Source organism: Ylistrum balloti, unplaced genomic scaffold (genome assembly GCF_031769215.1).
Source record: "Ylistrum balloti isolate Yb309-2 unplaced genomic scaffold, AGI_CSIRO_Ybal_v1 Utg369932, whole genome shotgun sequence".
NCBI classification, from domain to species: Eukaryota; Metazoa; Mollusca; class Bivalvia; order Pectinida; family Pectinidae; genus Ylistrum; species Ylistrum balloti.
In genome coordinates this window covers 456,412-479,519 of record NW_026782044.1, presented here as the reverse complement: position 1 = coordinate 479,519, position 23,108 = coordinate 456,412, and the positions used below count along the sequence as shown (strand labels likewise).

The following is a 23,108-nucleotide window of genomic DNA, read 5'->3' as shown; positions in this document are numbered from 1 at the left end:
TTTTAACAGATATCTATTTTAAGACTTTTTATTTTTTCATTCAGCTTTGCAACCATGCCCTGCCAGTAGCCAACTCCACCTAGATCAAAGCTAAGATCAAGGTGACCTTAACCTTGCTACCCTCAAAATTTTATTTCATTTTCCATTTTCTATCATAAAATAAATAAATGTATTTTATTAATCATTAAAACCATGATCCTACATCTTGAATTTTCTAAAACAAGCTCAATCCCTGTTATCATAGATAGATTCTACATATCATTTTTCAATTCCTATAAAGTCACAAAGAGTGATATCAATGAAAAGATAGTTTTCTATGAACAGTAATGCAGAGTTTCTGACCTTGAAACTCATAAGCATTAATTGATTTGAGGTATTTTCATATATGACTAAAACAGTTCAATTAAAATCGGTTCAGAAATGAAATGACTGCAATGGTATCCCGGAATTACTTTATTTTCTAAAGATATTAACTGATGCCTTTACCATGGAACCCTAAATAAACATATTAAGGCATTTTCATAAATGACATCAGCACAAAGTTTGATCAAAATCCCTTTGCAAATGAAATCTTCAGAGTGATAACATGGAATACAAACTCATCTCGGGTATTTTTTAAGTGGATAAAGTTTTATAAAAAATCTGTCAAAAATGAGGAATACAAGAGGTTAGACAAAGATGACATGGATTAAGTAAGAGTAAATATCATAAAAGGTGGACAATGGCAAGACTTTATTGGTAGGAGAGAAGACTCTACTGGGTGGACCATGGCAAGACTTTATTGGTAGGAGAGAAGACTCTACTGGGTGGACCATGGCAAGACTTTATTGGTAGGAGACAGGATTGTACTGGGTGGACCATGGCAAGACTTTATTGGTAGGAAACAGGATTGTACTGGGTGGACCATGGCAAGACTTTATTGGTAGGAAACAGGATTGTACTGGGTGGACCATGGCAAGACTTTATTGGTAGGAAACAGGATTGTACTGGGTGGACCATGACAACACTTTATTGGTAGGAGACAGGATTGTACTGAGTGGACCATGGCAAGACTTTATTGGTAGGAGACAGGTAGGAGACAGGATTGTACTGGGTGGACCATGGCAAGACTTTATTGGTAGGAGAGAAGACTCTACTGGGTGGACCATGGCAAGACTTTATTGGTAGGAGAGAAGACTCTACTGGGTGGACCATGGCAAGACTTTATTGGTAGGAGAGAAGACTCTACTGGGTGGACCATGGCAAGACTTTATTGGTAGGAGACAGGATTGTATTGGGTGGACCATGACAACACTTTCTTGGTAGGAGACAGGACTGTACTGGGTGGACCATGGCAACACTTTATTGGTAGGAGACAGGATTGTACTGAGTGGACCATGGCAAGACTTTATTGGTAGGAGACAGGATTGTACTGGGTGGACCATGGCAACACTTTCTTGGTGGACCATGGGTGGACCATGGCAACACTTTATTGGTAGGAGACAGGAGGTAGGAGAGACTGTACTGGGTGGACCATGGCAACACTTTATTGGTAGGAGACAGGATTGTACCATGGGTTTATTGGTAGGAGACAGGACCATGGGGTGGACAAGACTTTATTGGTAGGAGACAGGAGGGTGGACCATGACAACACTTTATTGGTAGGAGACAGGATTGTACTGGGTGGACCACTTTATTGGTAGGAGACAGGATTGTACTGAGTGGACCATGGCAAGACTTTATTGGTAGGAGACAGGACTGTACTGGGTGGACCATGGCAAGACTTTATTGGTAGGAAACAGGATTGTACTGGGTGGACCATGGCAAGACTTTATTGGTAGGAGAGAAGACTGTACTGGGTGGACCATGGCAACACCTTATTGGTAGGAGACAGGATTGTACTGGGTGGACCATGGCAAGACTTTATTGGTAGGAGAGAAGACTGTACTGGGTGGACCATGGCAACACTTTATTGGTAGGAGACAGGATTGTACTGGGTGGACCATGACAACACTTTATTGGTAGGAGACAGGATTGTACTGGGTGGACCATGGCAAGACTTTATTGGTAGGAAACAGGATTGTACTGGGTGGACCATGGCAAGACTTTATTGGTAGGAGAGAAGACTGTACTTTATTGGTGGACAGGATGGCACCATGACTTTATTGGTAGGAGACAGGAGTGTACTGGGTGGACCATGACAACACTTTATTGGTAGGAGACAGGACTGTACTGGGTGGACCATGACAACACTTTATTGGTAGGAGACAGGATTGTACTGGGTGGACCATGACAACACTTTATTGGTAGGAGACAGGATTGTACTGAGTGGACCATGGCAAGACTTTATTGGTAGGAGACAGGATTGTACTGAGTGGACCATGGCAAGACTTTATTGGTAGGAGACAGGACTGTACTGGGTGGACCATGGCAACACTTTATTGGTAGGAGACAGGATTGTACTGGGTGGACCATGACAACACTTTATTGGTAGGAGACAGGATTGTACTGGGTGGACCATGACAACACTTTATTGGTAGGAGACAGGATTGTACTGGGTGGACCATGACAACACTTTATTGGTAGGAGACAGGATTGTACTGGGTGGACCATGACAACACTTTATTGGTAGGAGACAGGACTGTACTGGGTGGACCATGACAACACTTTATTGGTAGGAGAGACTGGGTGGAGGACAACACTTTATTGGTAGGAGACTGTACTGGTGGACCATGACAACACTTTATTGGTAGGAGACAGGATTGTACTGGGTGGACCATGACAACACTTTATTGGTAGGAGACAGGATTGTACTGGGTGGACCATGGCAAGACTTTATTGGTAGGAGAGAAGACTATACTGGGTGGACCATGGCAACACTTTATTGGTAGGAGACAGGACAGTACTGGGTGGACCATGACAACACTTTCTTGGTAGGAGACAGGACTGTACTGGATTTATTGTACCAACACTTTATTGGTAGGAGACAGGACTGTACTGGGTGGACCATGACAACACTTTATTGGTAGGAGACAGGAGTGTATTGGGTGGACCATGACAACACTTTATTGGTAGGAGACAGGATTGTACTGGGTGGACCATGGCAAGACTTTATTGGTAGGAGACAGGATTGTACTGGGTGGACCATGGCAACACTTTATTGGTAGGAGACAGGACTTACTGGGTGGACCATGGCAACACTTTATTGGTATTAGACAGGACTTACTGGGTGGACCATGACAACACTTTATTGGTAGGAGACAGGACTGTACTGGGTGGACCATGACAACACTTTATTGGTAGGAGACAGGACTGTACTGGGTGGACCATGGCAACACTTTATTGGTAGGAGACAGGATTGTACTGGGTGGACCATGACAACACTTTATTGGTAGGAGACAGGACTGTACTGGGTGGACCATGACAACACTTTATTGGTAGGAGACAGGACTGTACTGGGTGGACCATGACAACACTTTATTGGTAGGAGACAGGACTGTACTGGGTGGACCATGACAACACTTTATTGGTAGGAGACAGGACTGTACTGGGTGGACCATGACAACACTTTATTGGTAGGAGACAGGACTGTACTGGGTGGACCATGACAACACTTTATTGGTAGGAGACAGGACTGTACTGGGTGGACCATGACAACACTTTATTGGTAGGAGACAGGACAGTACTGGGTGGACCATGACAACACTTTCTTGGTAGGAGACAGGACTTACTGGGTGGACCATGACAACACTTTATTGGTAGGAGACAGGACTGTACTGGGTGGACCATGACAACACTTTATTGGTAGGAGACAGGACTGTACTGGGTGGACCATGACAACACTTTCTTGGTAGGAGACAGGACTGTACTGGGTGGACCATGACAACATTTTATTGGTAGGAGACAGGACTGTACTAGATTGACAATGGCAACACTTTATTTTGTAGAAGACACAACGTACAGGGTGGCCAATGACTGTATATAAACACTTCATGCCTTCTTTTCTAGTGTAAATCTACTGTTGAAGTTGTATATCATGACATGACAATGACAGATTTATAAGTAACACATTTGTATAAGATTTCATTATCTACATGAATTTAATCTCTGTATTCTGTTGAGATGAGTTGAAAATCAAGGACAGATGTTTATAAACTATCAAGTGTTTTCAGATAGTGATATTGCGACTATAAATATTGACTACTAGTATTTTCAGATGATGTTACAAAATGTGGAACATGGAACTAAAGGAAAATTTAGTCAAGTTCAAATAAAAGTTGAGACAATGATAAACCTTAGTAATTACTAAACAACGAACATTTATCCCCATTCATCTAAACTTTAGCAGTAACAAAGACTTTTATCTCTCCAAACGCCCTGTTTAGATATCACAACTCAAACAAAACACTCACCGTAATACATTATCTTAATACAGATAATGGAATGCCCCTTAACATTCAACAATTGTATCAAATAATTTCTCACTCTATATGAGATTTATAGCTATTTTATCAATTTTGACACAATGACTGATGGCTTGCTTAAAACATTCTATTAACCTAGCATTTATACAGAATAATTTAGACAGGATATCAAGCACCATATAAGATAATATGGACAGGATATATAGCACCATATAAGATAATATGGACAGGATATTTAGCATCATATAAAATAATATAGACACAATATCAAGCATCATATGAAATAATATGGACAGAATATTTAACACCATGTAAGATAATATGGACAGGATAACCAGCACTGTAAACATCTTACTAAAACAATAATACTGATATAATATCCTTCACCATATAAGATATCAAGCACAGCTAAGCACCATACAAAATAATGTGGACAAAAATATCTTACATTGTAAGAAATGATACAGACAGAATATTACACACTATAAACAGTATTAAGGACAGGACACCTAGCACCATACAAAATAATGTGGACAAAATATCTTACATTGTAAGAAATGATACAGACAGAATATTACACACTATAAACAGTATTAAGGACAGGACACCTAGCACCATACAAAATAATGTGGACAAAATATTTTACATTGTAAGAAATGATATAGACAGAATATTACACACCATAAAGAGTATTTAGGACAGGACACCTAGCACCATACAAAACAATGTGGACAAAAATATCTTACATTTTAAGAAATGATATAGACAGAATATTACACACCATAAAGAGTATTAAGGACAGGACACCTAGCACCATACAAAATAATGTGGACAAAATATCTTACATTGTAAGAAATGATATAGACAGAATATTACACACCATAAAGAGTATTAAGGACAGGACACCTAGCACCATACAAAATAATAACACTGATAGGGTATCCAGCAAGATATGAAATGATAATACAGAGTGGATATCCAGCGCTGTAGAAAGTATGGACAGAATATCAAGCACTCTGTGAAATATACAAATTTAGGCAAAGGAATATCTAGCACCATACCATATAATACAACCTTCTTTAGACAGAAAATGTCCAGAGTCTATAACCAATATATCCAGCTCCATACCTAATAGTTCATTTCCATTGTGAAAATTGCAAAATATTGTAAATTTGAAAACTTGAATTTATTCAATAAGTTAAATGATGAACATCTTTACTAATTTTTAAAATCTAGTGTTTGTATAAAATTTTCATTAAGGGCATTTCCTTGCTGGTAAACGAGTGATATTTATTTATAGACAATATGGATAACAAAGAATTTTTGATCGCGTTACTATGTTGTATCTTGTTAATCATTGTGCACTCACAAGAAATATATTTAAGAAATTCATCAAATTAAATAAATATTCTATACAAAATGAAGTCATTTCTATTATGATATTTTGAATTTCATACATTGAAAAATATTGCTTTGGAAAATTTGTCATCGTGAAGAATAAAGTTTACCTACTAAACAACAATTTAAGAAAAATATCAATGAAAATGCATTATTACGTTTCTGAAGCAGATAGCACATCTCAAAAGAATAAATTTGTAGACAATTTCTGAAGTGTTGTTAATAGTAAAAGTCGGCATGGATATGAAAACTTTGTGTCAGCATATTGTTATGTAACCTCAATTTTACTAAGATATGTATCTCTCTCTCTACATATATATCTATATATATCTATATATATATAAACACACACATATATTATATATATGTATATATATAATATCGAACTAGATTCGATATCGTACAAACAAAATGGTGGACAAGATATACACCGCATTAAAAATGCTCTAGCATCGACCAATGACATCGCAGACATACAGTCTTCACTAATCCACAACAGTGCAAACAAAATGGCGTCGTACGTAACTTTTACGGAAGTAAAATCTCAAAAAAAAATTCCTTAATGCTACCTGATATTTAATGAAACAAAAATCATCGCTCAATTTATCACAAGTCGAAAAATGCAGCGTGATCTTCTAACATATATTGCAGGTGAAATGAAGCTGAAAGGCAAAAACTGTGAGAAAAAACTCAATTTCACTTACCATTTGGTGCATTTTGTGTGGCCATTTCACCAGCGGGAGACCCCTAGAATTGAAAATGATAAACGTATAGATATAACTCTAGATTTAATCATAATAGATATTACAAAATGATTTATACTTAAAAAGTGATACAGATAAAAAATTACTAGAAAGCTTCAGTTTTCAATTCCTTATCCATATGACATGTGTATATAAGCGCTATATAGAAGTCGCCATCTTGTTTTTTCTGTCTAAGAAACAACAATGCACTATTCGAGGGTAAAAATGCTCTAAAGGGCTGATTATGTTGGCTGTAAATTACAGGAAGATTTACTAGGGGAGATTATAATTTGTAGGCAGGTTACATAAAGATCAACTAAAGTGTACAAGGTACCCTACATCAACATATTACATAACTTTTTACACACGCTCAACCTATCCCCAACTCATCCAGATGCAAAAATGTAAATAACACAAGCGCAGTGACTATGTTATCAATCAAACAGCTAGGAACCTGTAATTTTGTATTTAGTGAACTCCTACCTTTCTATAATAATGATACAAGAAGTCCATCACATACATGGCACAGCCGAAGCAGTGTGATCAATACGGGATTCAAAAATTAAAATTCCAATCACCAACATTGACATGGTTGAGCAGTAATAACTGTATCCAATTCATTGTCCTTCTCATATAGAGATTAGAGAAGTTTACATCTGTTAGGAAACTATATCATAGGCTCGCATAACAACTGCAAAAGATGGAGGGAAAAAAAAAATCTAAGAATAGAAAAGATTGTGGAGGCCGCTTTACAGAGATAATATTAAACATTAAGTGGAGTGTGACATTGCTGGGTTAAATAAATCTCGAACAAAGGTTCACGCTTGAAACATCACTGTCCAATCAGACACAATGACCAAATATGTCCTATTTAGGTAACGATGTAACATGCTATGTAAGATATTTCTCCTGATTGAAATGTAACCTATCAATACCAGATGGTGATGAAAACGACTACCATGCGACTTAAGCATGGACATAACTTTGCCTCCAATATTGATTCTACCATAAACAAATTAAGCTTGATTTTTACTCCAAGATTACACACTAAAATAAAACTGAGGTGAGGTGTTAGTGCAAAATGCTGTCAACGGCTAGGCCCCATGTTGGACCCCTGTGCTGCTATGGAAGTGTGTGTCGTGAGGAGTCTATACACCTCCATGGAGGCAGTGTCGCTGCAAAATACTGCAGACGATTTACAATTGACATGTGTGCATATGCATGCTTTACATGTCGGCCAAACTGGCTGCGATCAGTAGCTTCCTAGCACTAAGGGATGTCAGTAGTTCATTCAACTTGTACCATGTTATCTATATGAAATTGTACTGAATGCACACTTCTTAAAAGATTTGATCAAGTGTGACAGGAATTGTACCATGATCAAGTAAAAAAAATAAATTATTTAATGGTTGAATACTGGTGGAATCAAGCGACTTTACACAACATCATGCGGTGAAATGTGTCTGAGCTTCAAGTGTATATTTGTATCAGATAAAATGTATGCAGATATAGTGCACATAGTTCTTATCACACAAAGATGTTGAATATAAAAAATAGAATTATACATGTATCATAAATCAAATGGACAGACAAAACATAACTAAAGACTGTGAAACACAGGACACAGACTGTGATAGACAGAGGGAGGTAGACACCAGGACACAGACTGTGATAGACAGAGGGAGGTAGACACCAGGACACAGACAGTAACAGACAGAGGGAGGTAGACACCAGGACACAGACTGTGATAGACAGAGGGAGGTAGACACCAGGACACAGACTGTGATAGACAGAGGGAGGTAGACACCAGGACTCAGACAGTAACAGACAGAGGGAGGTAGACACCAGGACACAGACTGTGATAGACAGAGGGAGGTAGACACCAGGACACAGACTGTGATAGACAGAGGGAACCAGACACTAGGACACAGACTGTGATAGACAGAAGAAAACAGACACCAGGACACAGACTGTGATAGACAGAGGGAAGTAGACACCAGGACAAAGACTGTGATAGACAGAGGGAGGCAGACACCAGGACACAGACTGTGATAGACAGAAGGAGGGACACAGACATAGACATAGGGAGGTAGACACCAGGTCACAGACTGTGATAGACAGAGGGAGGTAGACACCAGGACTAAGAAAGTAACAGACAGAGGGAGGTAGACACCAGGACACAGACTCTGATAGACGGAGAGAGGTAGACACCAGGACACAGACTGTGATAGACAGAGGGAGGAAACAGACACCAGGACACAGACTTTGATAGACAGAGGGAGGTAGACACCAGGACACAGACTGTGATAAGCAGAGGGAGGTAGACACCAGGACACAGACAGTAACAGACAGAGGGAGGTAGACAACAGGACACAGACTGTGATAGACAGAGGGAAACAGACACCAGGACACAGACTGTGATAGACAGAGGGAGGTAGACACCAGGACACAGACTGTGATAGACAGAGGGAAACAGACACCAGGACACAGACTGTGATAGACAGAGGGAGGTAGACACCAGGACTCAGACAGTAACAGACAGAGGGAGGTAGACACCAGGACACAGACTGTGATAGACAGAGGGAGGTAGACACCAGGACACAGACTGTGATAAACAGAGGGAGGTAGACACCAGGACACAGACAGTAACAGACAGAGGGAAGTAGACACCAGGACACAGACTGTGATAGACAGAGGGAAACAGACACAAGGACACAGACTGATAGACAGAGGGAGGTAGACACCAGGACACAGACTGATAGACAGAGGGAGGTAGACACCAGGACACAGACTGTGATAGACAGAGGGAGGTAGACACCAGGACACAGACAGTGATAGACAAAGGGAAGTAGACACCAGGACACAGACAGTGATAGACAGAGGGAAACAGACACCAGGACACAGACTGTGATAGACAGAGGGAAACAGACACCAGGACACAGACTGTGATAGACAAAGGGAAGTAGACACCAGGACAAAGACTGTGATAGACAGAGGGAAGCAGACACCAGGACACAGACTTATAGAGAGAGAAAAGTAGACACCAGGACACAGACTGTGATAGACAGAAGGAAACAGACACCAGGACACAGACTGTGATAGACAGAGGGAGGTAGACAAAAGGACACAGACAGGAGGAGGTAGACACCAGGACACAGACTGTGATAGACAGAAGGAAACAGACACCAGGACACAGACTGTGATAGACAGAGGGAAACAGACACCAGGACACAGACTGTGATAGACATAGGGAGGTAGACACCAGGACATAGACAGAGGGAGGTAGACACCAGGACACAGACTGTGATAGACAGAGGGAGGTAGACACCAGGACTCAGCCAGTAACAGACAGAGGGAGGTAGACACCAGGACACAGACTGATAGACAGAGGGAGGTAGACACCAGGACACAGACTGTGATAGACAGAGGGAGGTAGACACCAGGACACAGACTGTGATAGACAGAGGGAGGTAGACACCAGGACACAGACTGTGATAGACAGAGGGAAGTAGACACCAGGACACAGACTTTGATAGACAGAGGGAAGTAGACACCAGGGCAAAGGCTGTGGTAGACAGAGGGAGGTAGACACCAGGACACAGACTGTGATAGACAGAGGGAGGTAGACACCAGGACACAGACTGTGATAGACAGAGGGAAACAGACACCAGGACACAGACTGATAGACAGAGGGAGGTAGACACCAGGACACAGACTGATAGACAGAGGGAGGTAGACACCAGGACACCCACAGGGAAGTAGACACCAGGACACAGACTTATAGACAGAGGGAGGTTGACACCAGGACACAGACAGAAGGAGGTAGACACCAGGACACAGACAGTAACAGACAGAGGGAGGTAGACACCAGGACAAAGACAGGAGGAGGTAGACACCAGGACACAGACTGTGATAGACAGACACCAGGACACAGACTGTGATAGACAGAGGGAAGTAGACACCAGGACAAAGACTGTGATAGACAGAGGGAGGCAGACACCAGGACACAGACTGTGATAGACAGAAGGAAACAGACACCAGGACACAGACTGTGATAGACAGAGGGAAACAGACACTAGGACACAGACTTTGATAGACAGAGGGAGGGAGACACCAGGTCACAGACTGTGATAGACAGAGGGAGGTAGACACCAGGACTCAGACAGTAACAGACAGAGGGAGGTAGACACCAGGACACAGACTGTGATAGACAGAGGGAGGTAGACACCAGGACACAGACTGTGATAGACAGAGGGAGGTAGACACCAGGACACAGACAGGAGGAGGTAGACACCAGGGCACAGACTGTGATAGACAGAAGGAAACAGACACTAGGACACAGACTTTGATAGACAGAGGGAAGTAGACACCAGGACAAAGGCTGTGGTAGACAGAGGGAGGTAGACACCAGGACACAGACTGTGATAGACAGAGGGAGGTAGACACCAGGACACAGACTGTGATAGACAGAGGGGAACAGACACCTGGAAACAGACAGAGGGAGGTAGACACCAGGACACAGACTGTGGTAGACAGAGGGAGGTAGACACCAGGACACAGACTGTGATAGACAGAGGGAAGTAGACACCAGGACACAGACTGTGATAGACAGAAGGAAACAGACACCAGGACACAGACTGTGATAGACAGAGGGAAACAGACACTAGGACACAGACTTTGATAGACAGAGGGAGGGAGACACCAGGTCACAGACTGTGATAGACAGAGGGAGGTAGACACCAGGACTCAGACAGTAACAGACAGAGGGAGGTAGACACCAGGACACAGACTGTGATAGACAGAGGGAGGTAGACACCAGGACACAGACTGTGATAGACAGAGGGAGGTAGACAAAAGGACACAGACAGGAGGAGGTAGACACCAGGACACAGACTGTGATAGACAGAAGGAAACAGACACCAGGACACAGACTGTGATAGACAGAGGGAAACAGACACTAGGACACAGACTTTGATAGACAGAGGGAGGGAGACACCAGGTCACAGACTGTGATAGACAGAGGGAGGTAGACACCAGGACTCAGACAGTAACAGACAGAGGGAGGTAGACACCAGGACACAGACTGTGATAGACAGAGGGAGGTAGACACCAGGACACAGACTGTGATAGACAGAGGGAGGTAGACACCAGGACACAGACAGGAGGAGGTAGACACCAGGGCACAGACTGTGATAGACAGAAGGAAACAGACACTAGGACACAGACTTTGATAGACAGAGGGAAGTAGACACCAGGACAAAGGCTGTGGTAGACAGAGGGAGGTAGACACCAGGACACAGACTGTGATAGACAGAGGGAGGTAGACACCAGGACACAGACTGTGATAGACAGAGGGAAACAGACACCAGGACACAGACTTTGATAGACAGAAGGAAACAGACACCAGGACACAGACTGTGATAGACAGAGGGAGGTAGACACCAGGACACAGACTGTGATAGACAGAGGGAAACAGACACCAGGACACAGACTTTGATAGACAGAAGGAAACAGACACCAGGACACAGACTGTGATAGACAGAGGGAAACAGACACTAGGACACAGACTTTGATAGACAGAGGGAGGGAGACACCAGGTCACAGACTGTGATAGACAGAGGGAGGTAGACACCAGGACTCAGACAGTAACAGACAGAGGGAGGTAGACACCAGGACACAGACTGTGATAGACAGAGGGAGGTAGACACCAGGACACAGACAGGAGGAGGTAGACACCAGGGCACAGACTGTGATAGACAGAGGGAGGTAGACACCAGGACACAGACAGGAGGAGGTAGACACCAGGGCACAGACTGTGATAGACAGAAGGAAACAGACACTAGGACACAGACTTTGATAGACAGAGGGAAGTAGACACCAGGACACAGGCTGTGGTAGACAGAGGGAGGTAGACACCAGGACACAGACTGTGATAGACAGAGGGAGGTAGACACCAGGACACAGACTGTGATAGACAGAGGGAAACAGACACCAGGACACAGACTGATAGACAGAGGGAGGTAGACACCAGGTCACAGACTGTGATAGACAGAGGGAGGTAGACACCAGGGCACAGACTTATAGACAGAGGGAGGTAGACACCAGGACTCAGACAGTAACAGACAGAGGGAGGTAGACACCAGGACACAGACTGATAGACAGAGGGAGGTAGACACCAGGTCACAGACTGTGATAGACAGAGGGAGGTAGACACCAGGGCACAGACTTATAGACAGAGGGAGGTAGACACCAGGACTCAGACAGTAACAGACAGAGGGAGGTAGACACCAGGACACAGACAGAAGGAGGTAGACACCAGGACACAGACAGTAACAGACAGAGGGAGGTAGACACCAGGACACAGACTGTGATAGACAGAGGGAACCAGACACTAGGACACAGACTGTGATAGACAGAGGGAAGTAGACACCAGGACAAAGGCTGTGGTAGACAGAGGGAGGTAGACACCAGGACACAGACTGTGATAGACAGAGGGAGGTAGACACCAGGACACAGACAGAGGGAGGTAGACACCAGGACACAGACTGTGATAGAAAGAGGGAAGTAGATACCAGGACACAGACTTATAGACAGAGAGAGGTAGACACCAGGACACAGACTGTGATAGACAGAGGGAAGTAGACACCAGGACACAGACAGAGAAGGTAGAAACCATGTTACAGGTTGTGATAGAGAAAAGTAGACACTAGAAATATCAACAATCTTTCCTTACACTCGACTTTATATCAACTACGATTCCATACCTCCTCTTTATATCAACTACCTTTCCTTATATTCCACTTTATATCAGCTTACTATCCTTTTATTCCACTTTCTATCAACTAACTATTTTTATTATACACTTAATGTCAACTAAATGTCCTTATACTCCTCTTTATATCAACTATCTTTCCTTAACTCCTCTTTATATCAACTACCTTTCCTCAACTCCTCTTTATATCAACTACCTTTCCTTACATTCCACTTTATATCAACCAATTATTCTTATACTTCACTTAATATCAACTAAATATCCTTATACTCCACTTTAAATCAAGTTACAATGATTGAAGTATACCACAGAGGTTTAACAATATAGAATTTGGTCTTACCTAAATCAAAATAACTTAGTAAAGTAAAACTTTCGTTATCTTTTAGATAGGATTTCAATTTTACATTCAAATATGAAAGTGAACTTGAAGAAGATAAAAGCACAATTGCCAGTACTAATAGTTTGTGTAATCATTTCTATTGATTTACATGAAAAATCACTCAAGAATCATTAGTGTGTTTCCTAATAACAACTATTGTAACAAGATGCCTTTAAGGTGAAGTGTATCACTACTCCATTACACTATTATGCAATATTTGTTGAAGTCAGTTTACACGGAATTGTTTTATACAATTTTAATTGAGACATAATTTTCAATTCCACTGAGTATCAAGCAAGAAGAAGAAAAGAAAAAAAAAAAAAAATACTTAAGTGTGCCCTTGACAAACATGTTCTTCACTGATGTTTTTCAGTTGTTTTGTGTCAATGCAAGAGTCAAGGTCATAAGATCTATTACTGAAATGGGTGTAATGGAGCTGAAAACATCTTAGCAAAGGGAAATAACTCTCAGCAACACAAATGTTATCATAGATGATCTCCAGTGAAAGTTTGATCATTACTCGTTATTGGTATGGTTTGCATTTTATACATTTATTTTTATCGCATTATGATTAATCTTTGCTTTCATACTTATATTCAAACGCATTTTCTGGACTGTTTTCCGCAGATCATAGTACAATGAAACAGTGATTCCATTGACCTCAATCACCTACGGTGTTTTCATGATATCTCGTCATTGAGTCAAGGTCATGTAACATAAAAGTCAAGGCCATGTTAAATAAATGAAGATAATGACAGATGTAATCTGTTTGTCACATTGAATGCAGATCAAGGTTAACACAACAGTATTATGATCAATGTTATTATTGTGACGTTTTCCTGCACAATGATGATTGGTGGACAGGTAAAGGAGTATGTATACCTGTACAAAGTCAGAATTTCTCTCTCTCCAAGACAAGAATGGCAAGGAAGGATGGTTAAATTAATTGATAATGTTGAAGCCAAGGAGTTTGTGAATGTCTTTATTTGTATCGTATTAACATGTGATCATTAAATGAGAGTAAGGCTATCATATTTGAGTTTGTTTAGTTATTAGGCCTGGCATTTGTACAGATATTACTCTGAATCTGTAATGGGTTTATACTCAAATGTACCATATATATCCTGCAACAAACCCACATATACTCTTCACTTCAAACTAGGAAAGTGGACTAATAATGATGAATATATAAACTAAGATATATATATATAGTATTTATGTCACACTGTCTATAACTGAGATTTATTGAAATCTAAATGATGAACATATTAAATTATTTAAATAACTCAAATTCAGTTACAACTATATATATGTGTGTGTGTGTGTGTGTGTGTGTGTGTGTGTGTGTGTGTGTGTGTGTGTGTGTGTGTGTGTGTGTGTGTGTGTGTGTGTGTGTGTGTGTGTGTGTGTGTGTGTGTGTGTGTGTGTGTGTGTGTGTGTGTGTGTGTGTATATCCAGACAGTGAGAAAAAAAGCTATGTTTTAATAAATACATATATATATACTCTATAATGTATATTATTTATGCAAATTACAGCGATACATGCAGAGTAATTGTACATAATGCAGAATAAACATTATTGATTGGTACTTCTCATTCCCTTATTGATTGGTACTTCTCATTCCCTTATTGACTGGTACCTCTCGTTCCCTTATTGACTGGTACCTCTCGTTCCCTTATTGACTTGTGCTCCTTTATTGGTTAATATCTCACACTACCTTATCTTATTGAACCCTAGCTTCCAACCTCTAATTGACTTGAACCTCTCACTTCCTTATTTGTACTTGAACCTCTCACCCACTTATTTGTAATGAAACCTCTCACTCCTTATTTTTAATGGAACCTCCTACCCACTCATTTGTACTTGAACCTCTCACTCCCTTATTTGTACTTGAAACTCCCACCCCCTTATTTGTAATGGAACCTCTCACTCCCTTATTTCTACTTGAAACTCCCACCCTCTTATTTGTACTGGAACCTCTCACTCCTTTATTTGTACTAGAACCTCTCACTCCCTTATTTGTACTTGAGCCTCCCACCCCCTTATTTGTACAGGAACCTCTCACTCCTTATTTGTAATGGAACCTCTCATTCCCTTATTTGTACTTGAACCTCCCACCCCCTAATTTGTAATGGAACCTCTCATTCCTTTATTTGTACTTGAGCCTCCCACCCCCTTATTTGTACGGGAACCTCTCACTCCTTATTTGTAATGGGACCTCTCATTCCCTTATTTCTACTTGAACCTCCCACCCCCTTATTTGTAATGAAACCTCTCACTCCTTATTTGTAATGAAACCTCTCATTCCCTTATTTGTACTTGAACCTCCCACTCCCTTATTTGTAATGAAACCTCTCATTCCCTTATTTGTACTTGAACCTCTCACTCCCTTATTTGTAATGGAACCTCTCATTCTCTTATTTGTACTTGAACCTCCCACCCCCTAATTTGTAATGGAACCTCTCATTCCCTTATTTGTACTTGAAACTCCCACCCCCTAATTTGTACTGGAACCTCTCACTCCCTTATTTCTACTTGAACCTCCCACCCCCTTATTTGTAATGAAACCTCTCACTCCTTATTTGTAATGAAACCTCTCATTCCTTTATTTGTACTTGAGCCTCCCACCCCCTTATTTGTACGGGAACCTCTCACTCCTTATTTGTAATGAAACCTCTCATTCCCTTATTTGTACTTGAACCTCTCACTCCCTTATTTGTAATGAGACCTCTCATTCCCTTATTTGTACTTGAGCCTCTCACTCCCTTATTTGTAATGGAACCTCTCATTCCCTTATTTGTACTTGAACCTCCCACCCCCTTATTTGTAATGGAAACCTCTCATTCCCTTATTTGTACTTGAACCTCTCACTCCCTTATTTGTAATGGAACCTCTCATTCTCTTATTTGTACTTGAACCTCCCACCCCCTTATTTGTAATGGAACCTCTCATTCCCTTATTTGTACTTGAAACTCCCGTCCCCTTATTTGTACTGGAACCTCTCACTCCTTATTTGTAATGAAACCTCTCACTCTCTTATTTGTACTTGAACCTCCCACCCCCTTATTTGTACGGGAACCTCTCACTCCTTATTTGTAATGAAACCTCTCATTCCCTTATTTGTACTTGAACCTCCCACCCCCTTATTTGTACGGGAACCTATCACTCCTTATTTGTAATGAAACCTCTCATTCCCTTATTTGTACTTGAGCCTCTCACTCCCTTATTTGTAATGAAACCTCTCACTCCCTTATTTGTAATGAAACCTCTCACTCCCTTATTTGTACTTGAACCTCTCACTCCCTTATTTGTACGGGAACCTCTCACTCCCTTATTTGTAATGGAACCTCTCATTCCCTTATTTGTACTTGAACCTTTTACTTCCTATTGAAAGATTTACTTATTAATCTCATAACAAATATCTATTCTAAGATATTTAGCTGAGTAATCCTATATAGTGTGATTTACTGCTGTGTGAACTGTAGTTTTTTTTACACAGATAATTTAAGTGATGTGCATATTGTTGAAATATCTGTTGCAATGAACTCACATCAGTAAATAGCAACAAAGAAAAATGTTTATCAAGCATCCCCCCCCCCCCCCTTCCCCTTTCATTTTTCCTTCTTAAGAAATATATCATCGTTCAATGGATGTTATTATACGCATTGACTGAACAGCCTGACAACTAATGGAATAGCAAGGCAGCATATTCAAATTTTGCAGGAAAGTTTGTCAACTACTGGAAGGAAATAGTTCCACAATAACGTCATCATTTTATAACATTTTAAAGAGATCTTTGAAATATTTAAATTTCAATTCATATATTGCTTTCAGTTTTCTAGTTTACACAAAATGATTACACAAAATTTTAAAAATTAAAAAAAAAAAAAAGAATTAGAAGAAACGAAATGGCAGACTCACACTAATGTTTACCACAAGTGTACAGTGGTCTGGCTTTCTATACACCACACTTGATATCTACCAAAGCATATATATCAATTTTGTTGGAAAGGCGAAACAGGATACACATTGGAAATGTAAATATTTGAAATTAATCAATCATGATATAATCATATATCAGCTCTGAAACAAAGTGGTACACTTGTTAAACTAATAACAGATCTCATACAAAGTTTAACATCTTAAAAATCAGAATCTTTGTTAAACATTTGATAATATCTGCTATCAAGTATAAAGTTATAAAATAGTCAAAGGTTTCATTATTTTTAATCAAATCCTACAGATCTGAAGAAATATAAATAGATACTAAATATCCAATCTTAAATTATGTTCATTTTAGAATACAGCATTTTAATGTACTGAATAATTCTAATCTCATTGCCTTAGTGAATTAGTGTAATGTCATCAAAAAATGTTTGGAATCATATCACTAGATTTTGTTTTTGGTTTTGGTTCTTTATTCAGCTTGTTCCTTTTTTTAAATTTAATATGATAATACACTCAAACAAAACAACACTTTTCTTGGCAAGCAGTCATGCTGACTATATATAGGTTACACTAGCTTGTCTGTATAATCCAGTAGGGTTTGTCTCCCCTTGAATAGCTGCATACTACAGAGGAGATATGGGCTAGCCATGGACCAGATTCTGTATAGAATAAAACCTATTTTTGATTTAGGGTAATAATTAAGAAGGTATCGTCATTATTATAATGGTATGAATGCAATGGACTAGTCAGATGTTTGGTATAAAACATAATGGAATTGTTTAGAAGTTTGGTATATAAGTTTATAGGGGAAAGAATGGTCAAGCGTTTATATACAAATTAAACAGCAAGAGTAATAATGGTCAGGGAGATGGTCAGAAGTTTGGTATACTAAACAGTGAAATGGGAAATGGTCAGGGGTTATGCAAAATAATGGAAAGGGGGATGGTCAAAGAGGTCCATAGAGTCTGTATTGTTCACATGGTTTAGTTTTCTGAAATTGGTAAATTTAAACTAAAGGAAAAGCATTTAAAACATTTGTATCTATTTCTCAGAAAAGACTTGCCCCTCCTCCCAAAGGCGGTTAGATGCACTAATTTTACAAAACTATGTTCATCAAGCATGTTTTCAGTTATTCCTAACAAAAGAAGAATTTTAATGAATTTGCTCTATTTCCCCTACTTCGCCTTGCCCCAATGAGCTGAAATCCAAAATTGTAAAAAATTCATGCTTCTTCACCAAAGAATGCTTCAGATCAAATATGAGCAAAATGCAATCATTCCCATTAAAGAATTTGCTTCATTTCCCCTGTTGGGCCCCATCCCTTGGGCCCCATCCCTCCCACCCAAGGGGACCTACACCCAAAATTTACATAAAACTGATTCCTCTTCATGCGAGAATGCTTCCCACAAATTCTGGGCAAAATCTAATCATTCCTACAGGAGGAGAAGAATTTGAAGAAATTTACTCCATTTCCCCTATTGGGCCCAGCCCTTTCCCCCTTATAAGCTATGAAATTTAAGAAATATCTGAAAAGGATGTTTAGAAAAAAACTGTTAACAAACCGGTGATCAAGAGGAACCTATACATGACTTTGAGAAATATTTTTTCTTAGTACGGTACTTCTAAAAGAAATTGCTAAAACAACCTTAAACTGTCAAAATCCAAGCTGGCAACCTATCTGCCACTTTTTTTCACTGATAAGAATGAGAACTGTATGATCTCCAATACGTCTTAAGAAAAAGTGATAATGTTATCTGAGTTTGATGGAACAGAGTAAACTGATAATTACTTTCCTTTCTCTGTCATATTTTCTAAAATGGAGTGTTGAAGTCGCTTACACATGCTGGATGCGTAGAATGTGACTGACGAGTAATTCAGCACGTACATTATACATGGTTAGTATATTTTTTTCCAGGTTAATTTATATTTTGTACTGTACAGATAAATAATTGGAAAATGTATAGAGTGTGAATTGGCGGCATGCATAGTAGAGATGTGTAGCGATAGTATTATTTTGTAACTGTCAGCAATTATGCGCTCCCCACAATAAATATTATTTACTGTTATTCTAGTGTCTGTGTTTCTAGTCAGAAGGTGTGGTGTCGGAGGGAACATGGATTGTTTACAGATGACAACAGACAGACGAAGAGTGATTTGAACAGTCTACCATATGATGGTGGGCTCAAAATGGGAAGGGGGTTGGTAAGGGGTTTGGTATACAAAATAATGAGAAAGGGGACAAAATCATTATTTTTTTTTACCTTATTTCAGACTGTAATCATCAATTCTTTATAAATCATTATTCTTTAATCCCGGTTTTTCCAAGTATATTAGATTTAGCTTCAGATATGTTGTTTTAAGGTTAAGCTTCTTAAAAGGTGTCTATTTTCATCTGCCATGGAAAAAAAGTCAGCTATGAAATAGGAAAAACTCATTGTACATCGAGAATGTCATATTTATGAGTGTATTGAGAACATTCTATTTGTATGTATTCACACAGCCTATTAAAACATCAGAATAAAGTAAAACACAAACGTTAATTGGCCTTAACTGATAAATCATGAATGATGTGCTAGAAGCCTGATGTGATCTTTTAACAGATTTTTTAAAATGATAACAGTCAAGGACAATACAAAACAGGATGTATCTCTAAATGGAAATTCTTGGAAAAATAAAACTACCATTAAGATTGTTCACTTATGTATGAAATCTAAAAAAAAACCTGCTGCTAGAAAACAGACCTATATTAGGACAAAATCGTGCATAGGTTTAAAGCAGCGGACAGACAATGGGACAACTATATGCTTACCTGAAAAGTAAAATGAATTTTTTGGGGAACATAAAAATAAAAAATCATTTTGAGAAACAAAGATATATCAAAGTAGTCCGCAAAGTTTATGGAAGATTTCAAAAAGAGAAAGCTAGTTAATTATCCATTAATTAAGATTAATTAGTTAATTATCCATTAATTAAGATGAACTATACAAAGCATCATAGATAAACAAACAACAACATACTCCAATGTTGTACATTTATGAGGAGTTTAAAGGACATGTGTAGTGATTTGGCCTGTTTTTTGAGCTGGTCTAGGTCACAGTGAAATGTGAAGCATCCTGATGAAGTATCTTTTCTATTTATAGAAACAGTGACCTGTTTTAGACTGCAGAAAATTGTAACACAAACTTGAAAAAAAGGTGATGCTTGTAAACATTTATGTGAAGTATCATGACAATTGGGTCAGAAATGCAGCCTGTAGAGTGGTGTTGTGATCTCTATTTATAGTTTCAATGACCTCATTTTTGACAGCAAAAGGTTGAAAGACAAAGTGGCACAAGAGGTGAAGTCTATGAGTAAGTGTGTGAAGTTTCAGAACATTTTCTTTTTTCTTGATATTGTCAGTAGAGTAGTTGTTCTTATAACAAAACCAATCTTCTACTGGTTGTATTATAAGAACTTCTATTCTGTAAGTGTATGAAGTATCGTGACAATGGGATGAGAAATTTAGTCTGTAGAACAGTAACATTGTTTATCTATTTACAATAAATCAACCTCTAAACTGGTAATGCTTGAGTATGTTGTGATTAATAATCTCTTCCTAACTTCTAGTTTTTGTTTAATCGCCCTGCATACCATTAGGTATCCATACTCACAGCGAAGCACCAACAGAATAAACCCACTTATATATACCTGACGTAGGCTCCTTCGTCTTAAAGTTTCTTATCTATTTATAGTCACAATGACCTTGTTTTTGACTGCAGAAGTTAGACATGTGAACTTGCACACAAGGTGATGCTTATTGACATGAGTGTAAAAATCCAATAACAAAATTCAGCCTGTAGGAAGGTAACATCATTTTTTCTATTTATAGTAATGATAACCTAGTTTTTGACTACAGAAGGTCAACATGTAAACTTGCACAAGGGGGGATAATTGTGAACATGCCCGTAAAGTATCATAACAAACGGATAAGAAATTTAACTTGTAGAATGTCGACGTCATTTGGAACACGGCGACGTCATTTGGGACATGTATGAACTTATTAATGCACCAGCAGATCCCTATGTACTCCAGATGACTTTGTAGTCAGGGTATATAATAATCTTTGAGGTGCATAATTGTATATAGGTTAATGAATATGACAAATTAAAGTTAGAGGAACATTCATCGGCTAATACACAAAGACTGTTTCTACAAATGTGACTGTTAAATACTTCTGTATCAATACAAATAACAAAAAAGAGGAAAACTGGACCCATAAAGTAAATGAAGATAGAAAGTGGAAACATGAGCTGACTTTGATCATTTTTGAGGTGCTACAGAATTTAATTAGAATATTGTTTTAAATGCACAACAACCAGTTTTTAAGAAAAGAAGGCAAATGAAAGACAGATGAAAGTTCCCAGTCTGTGACGATGGACTTTGGGGTGGTCCTATCAAAAAGCCATTTGCACCAGGTGATAGATAAAAACCATCCAGGCCATACTGTCCTACTTAGACAGGGGTTCTCTAAATCAGTTCCTTGATTAATTCTGGAAAATGAATTCATTATCAACATATTCCATTTCTTAATGAGATTTTAACGATGGGAAAAATAACGCTTGCATAGCTGCTGACATACTGTGCAAGTTGGTGTGTGTAGCATTTTAACTGACTCAGTATAGTATACATTGAGCAACATTTCAAATAGTCATATGAATATATATTACGATCATATAACATTTGATATAAAAATTGTGCAACATTATATGCCATATAATCTTATAAAATTCAATGTTTTTATCATACATACAGTTTATGAATTTTTTTATATCATATAACCACATGAAATATTTTATAACATAATCATACAGAACATATTCTGGTGATTATATTCATATATAACTTATTGAATTCAGAAAATGTTTACAATTATATCTATCTTATATCCACACAAAAGTATAACAAAATCTGTTTATTATAAAAGTATAGGAAATTTTATAAACAGATTATGGTGTTATATTCCAATTAAAAAACATCCGTTTTAATTGTTTCAGTAGCAGTTTCCAAATAAGAAGATACAGAATTTTGTAAAATCCTAGCTTCAATGAGCTGAATAACTTATTAAAATGCTATATATTTTTATAGAGGCAGCACATGTTCTTTGAGAAAATTATATGTATTCACAATATGTGAACATAAAACATTCACAATATGTGAACATAAAACATTAAAATAAACACACAAATTACACATGCACATAATATATACACATACCTGTACCATCATCCTGAAAATATTTTCAAACTCCCAATCCATAAAAAATTCAAATTGGGGAATATGTCAATGATCTGACAGTCATTGCTAGGGTGGAGTTTCACATGTACCTTACTTTTTAGGACGGTATACAACTTTTAAAAAGTTTGCCACTGCACTTCCTGTTTTTCAAGTCTTCATAATTTTATCGTAAAATGTTTTATACTAGCTG

General features: G+C 38.9%; 1 protein-coding gene across 1 annotated transcript in view; it reads right to left on the bottom strand.

Moving 5' to 3' along the window:
• Positions 1–23,108, bottom strand: part of LOC132547073 (zinc finger protein 77-like) — a 239,315-nt gene that overhangs the window by 100,938 nt on the left and 115,269 nt on the right. The window contains exon 3 of the mRNA XM_060210830.1: positions 6,506–6,548. Coding sequence (XP_060066813.1) covers positions 6,506–6,548 — 43 coding nt within the window. The remainder of the gene's footprint in view (positions 1–6,505; positions 6,549–23,108) is intronic.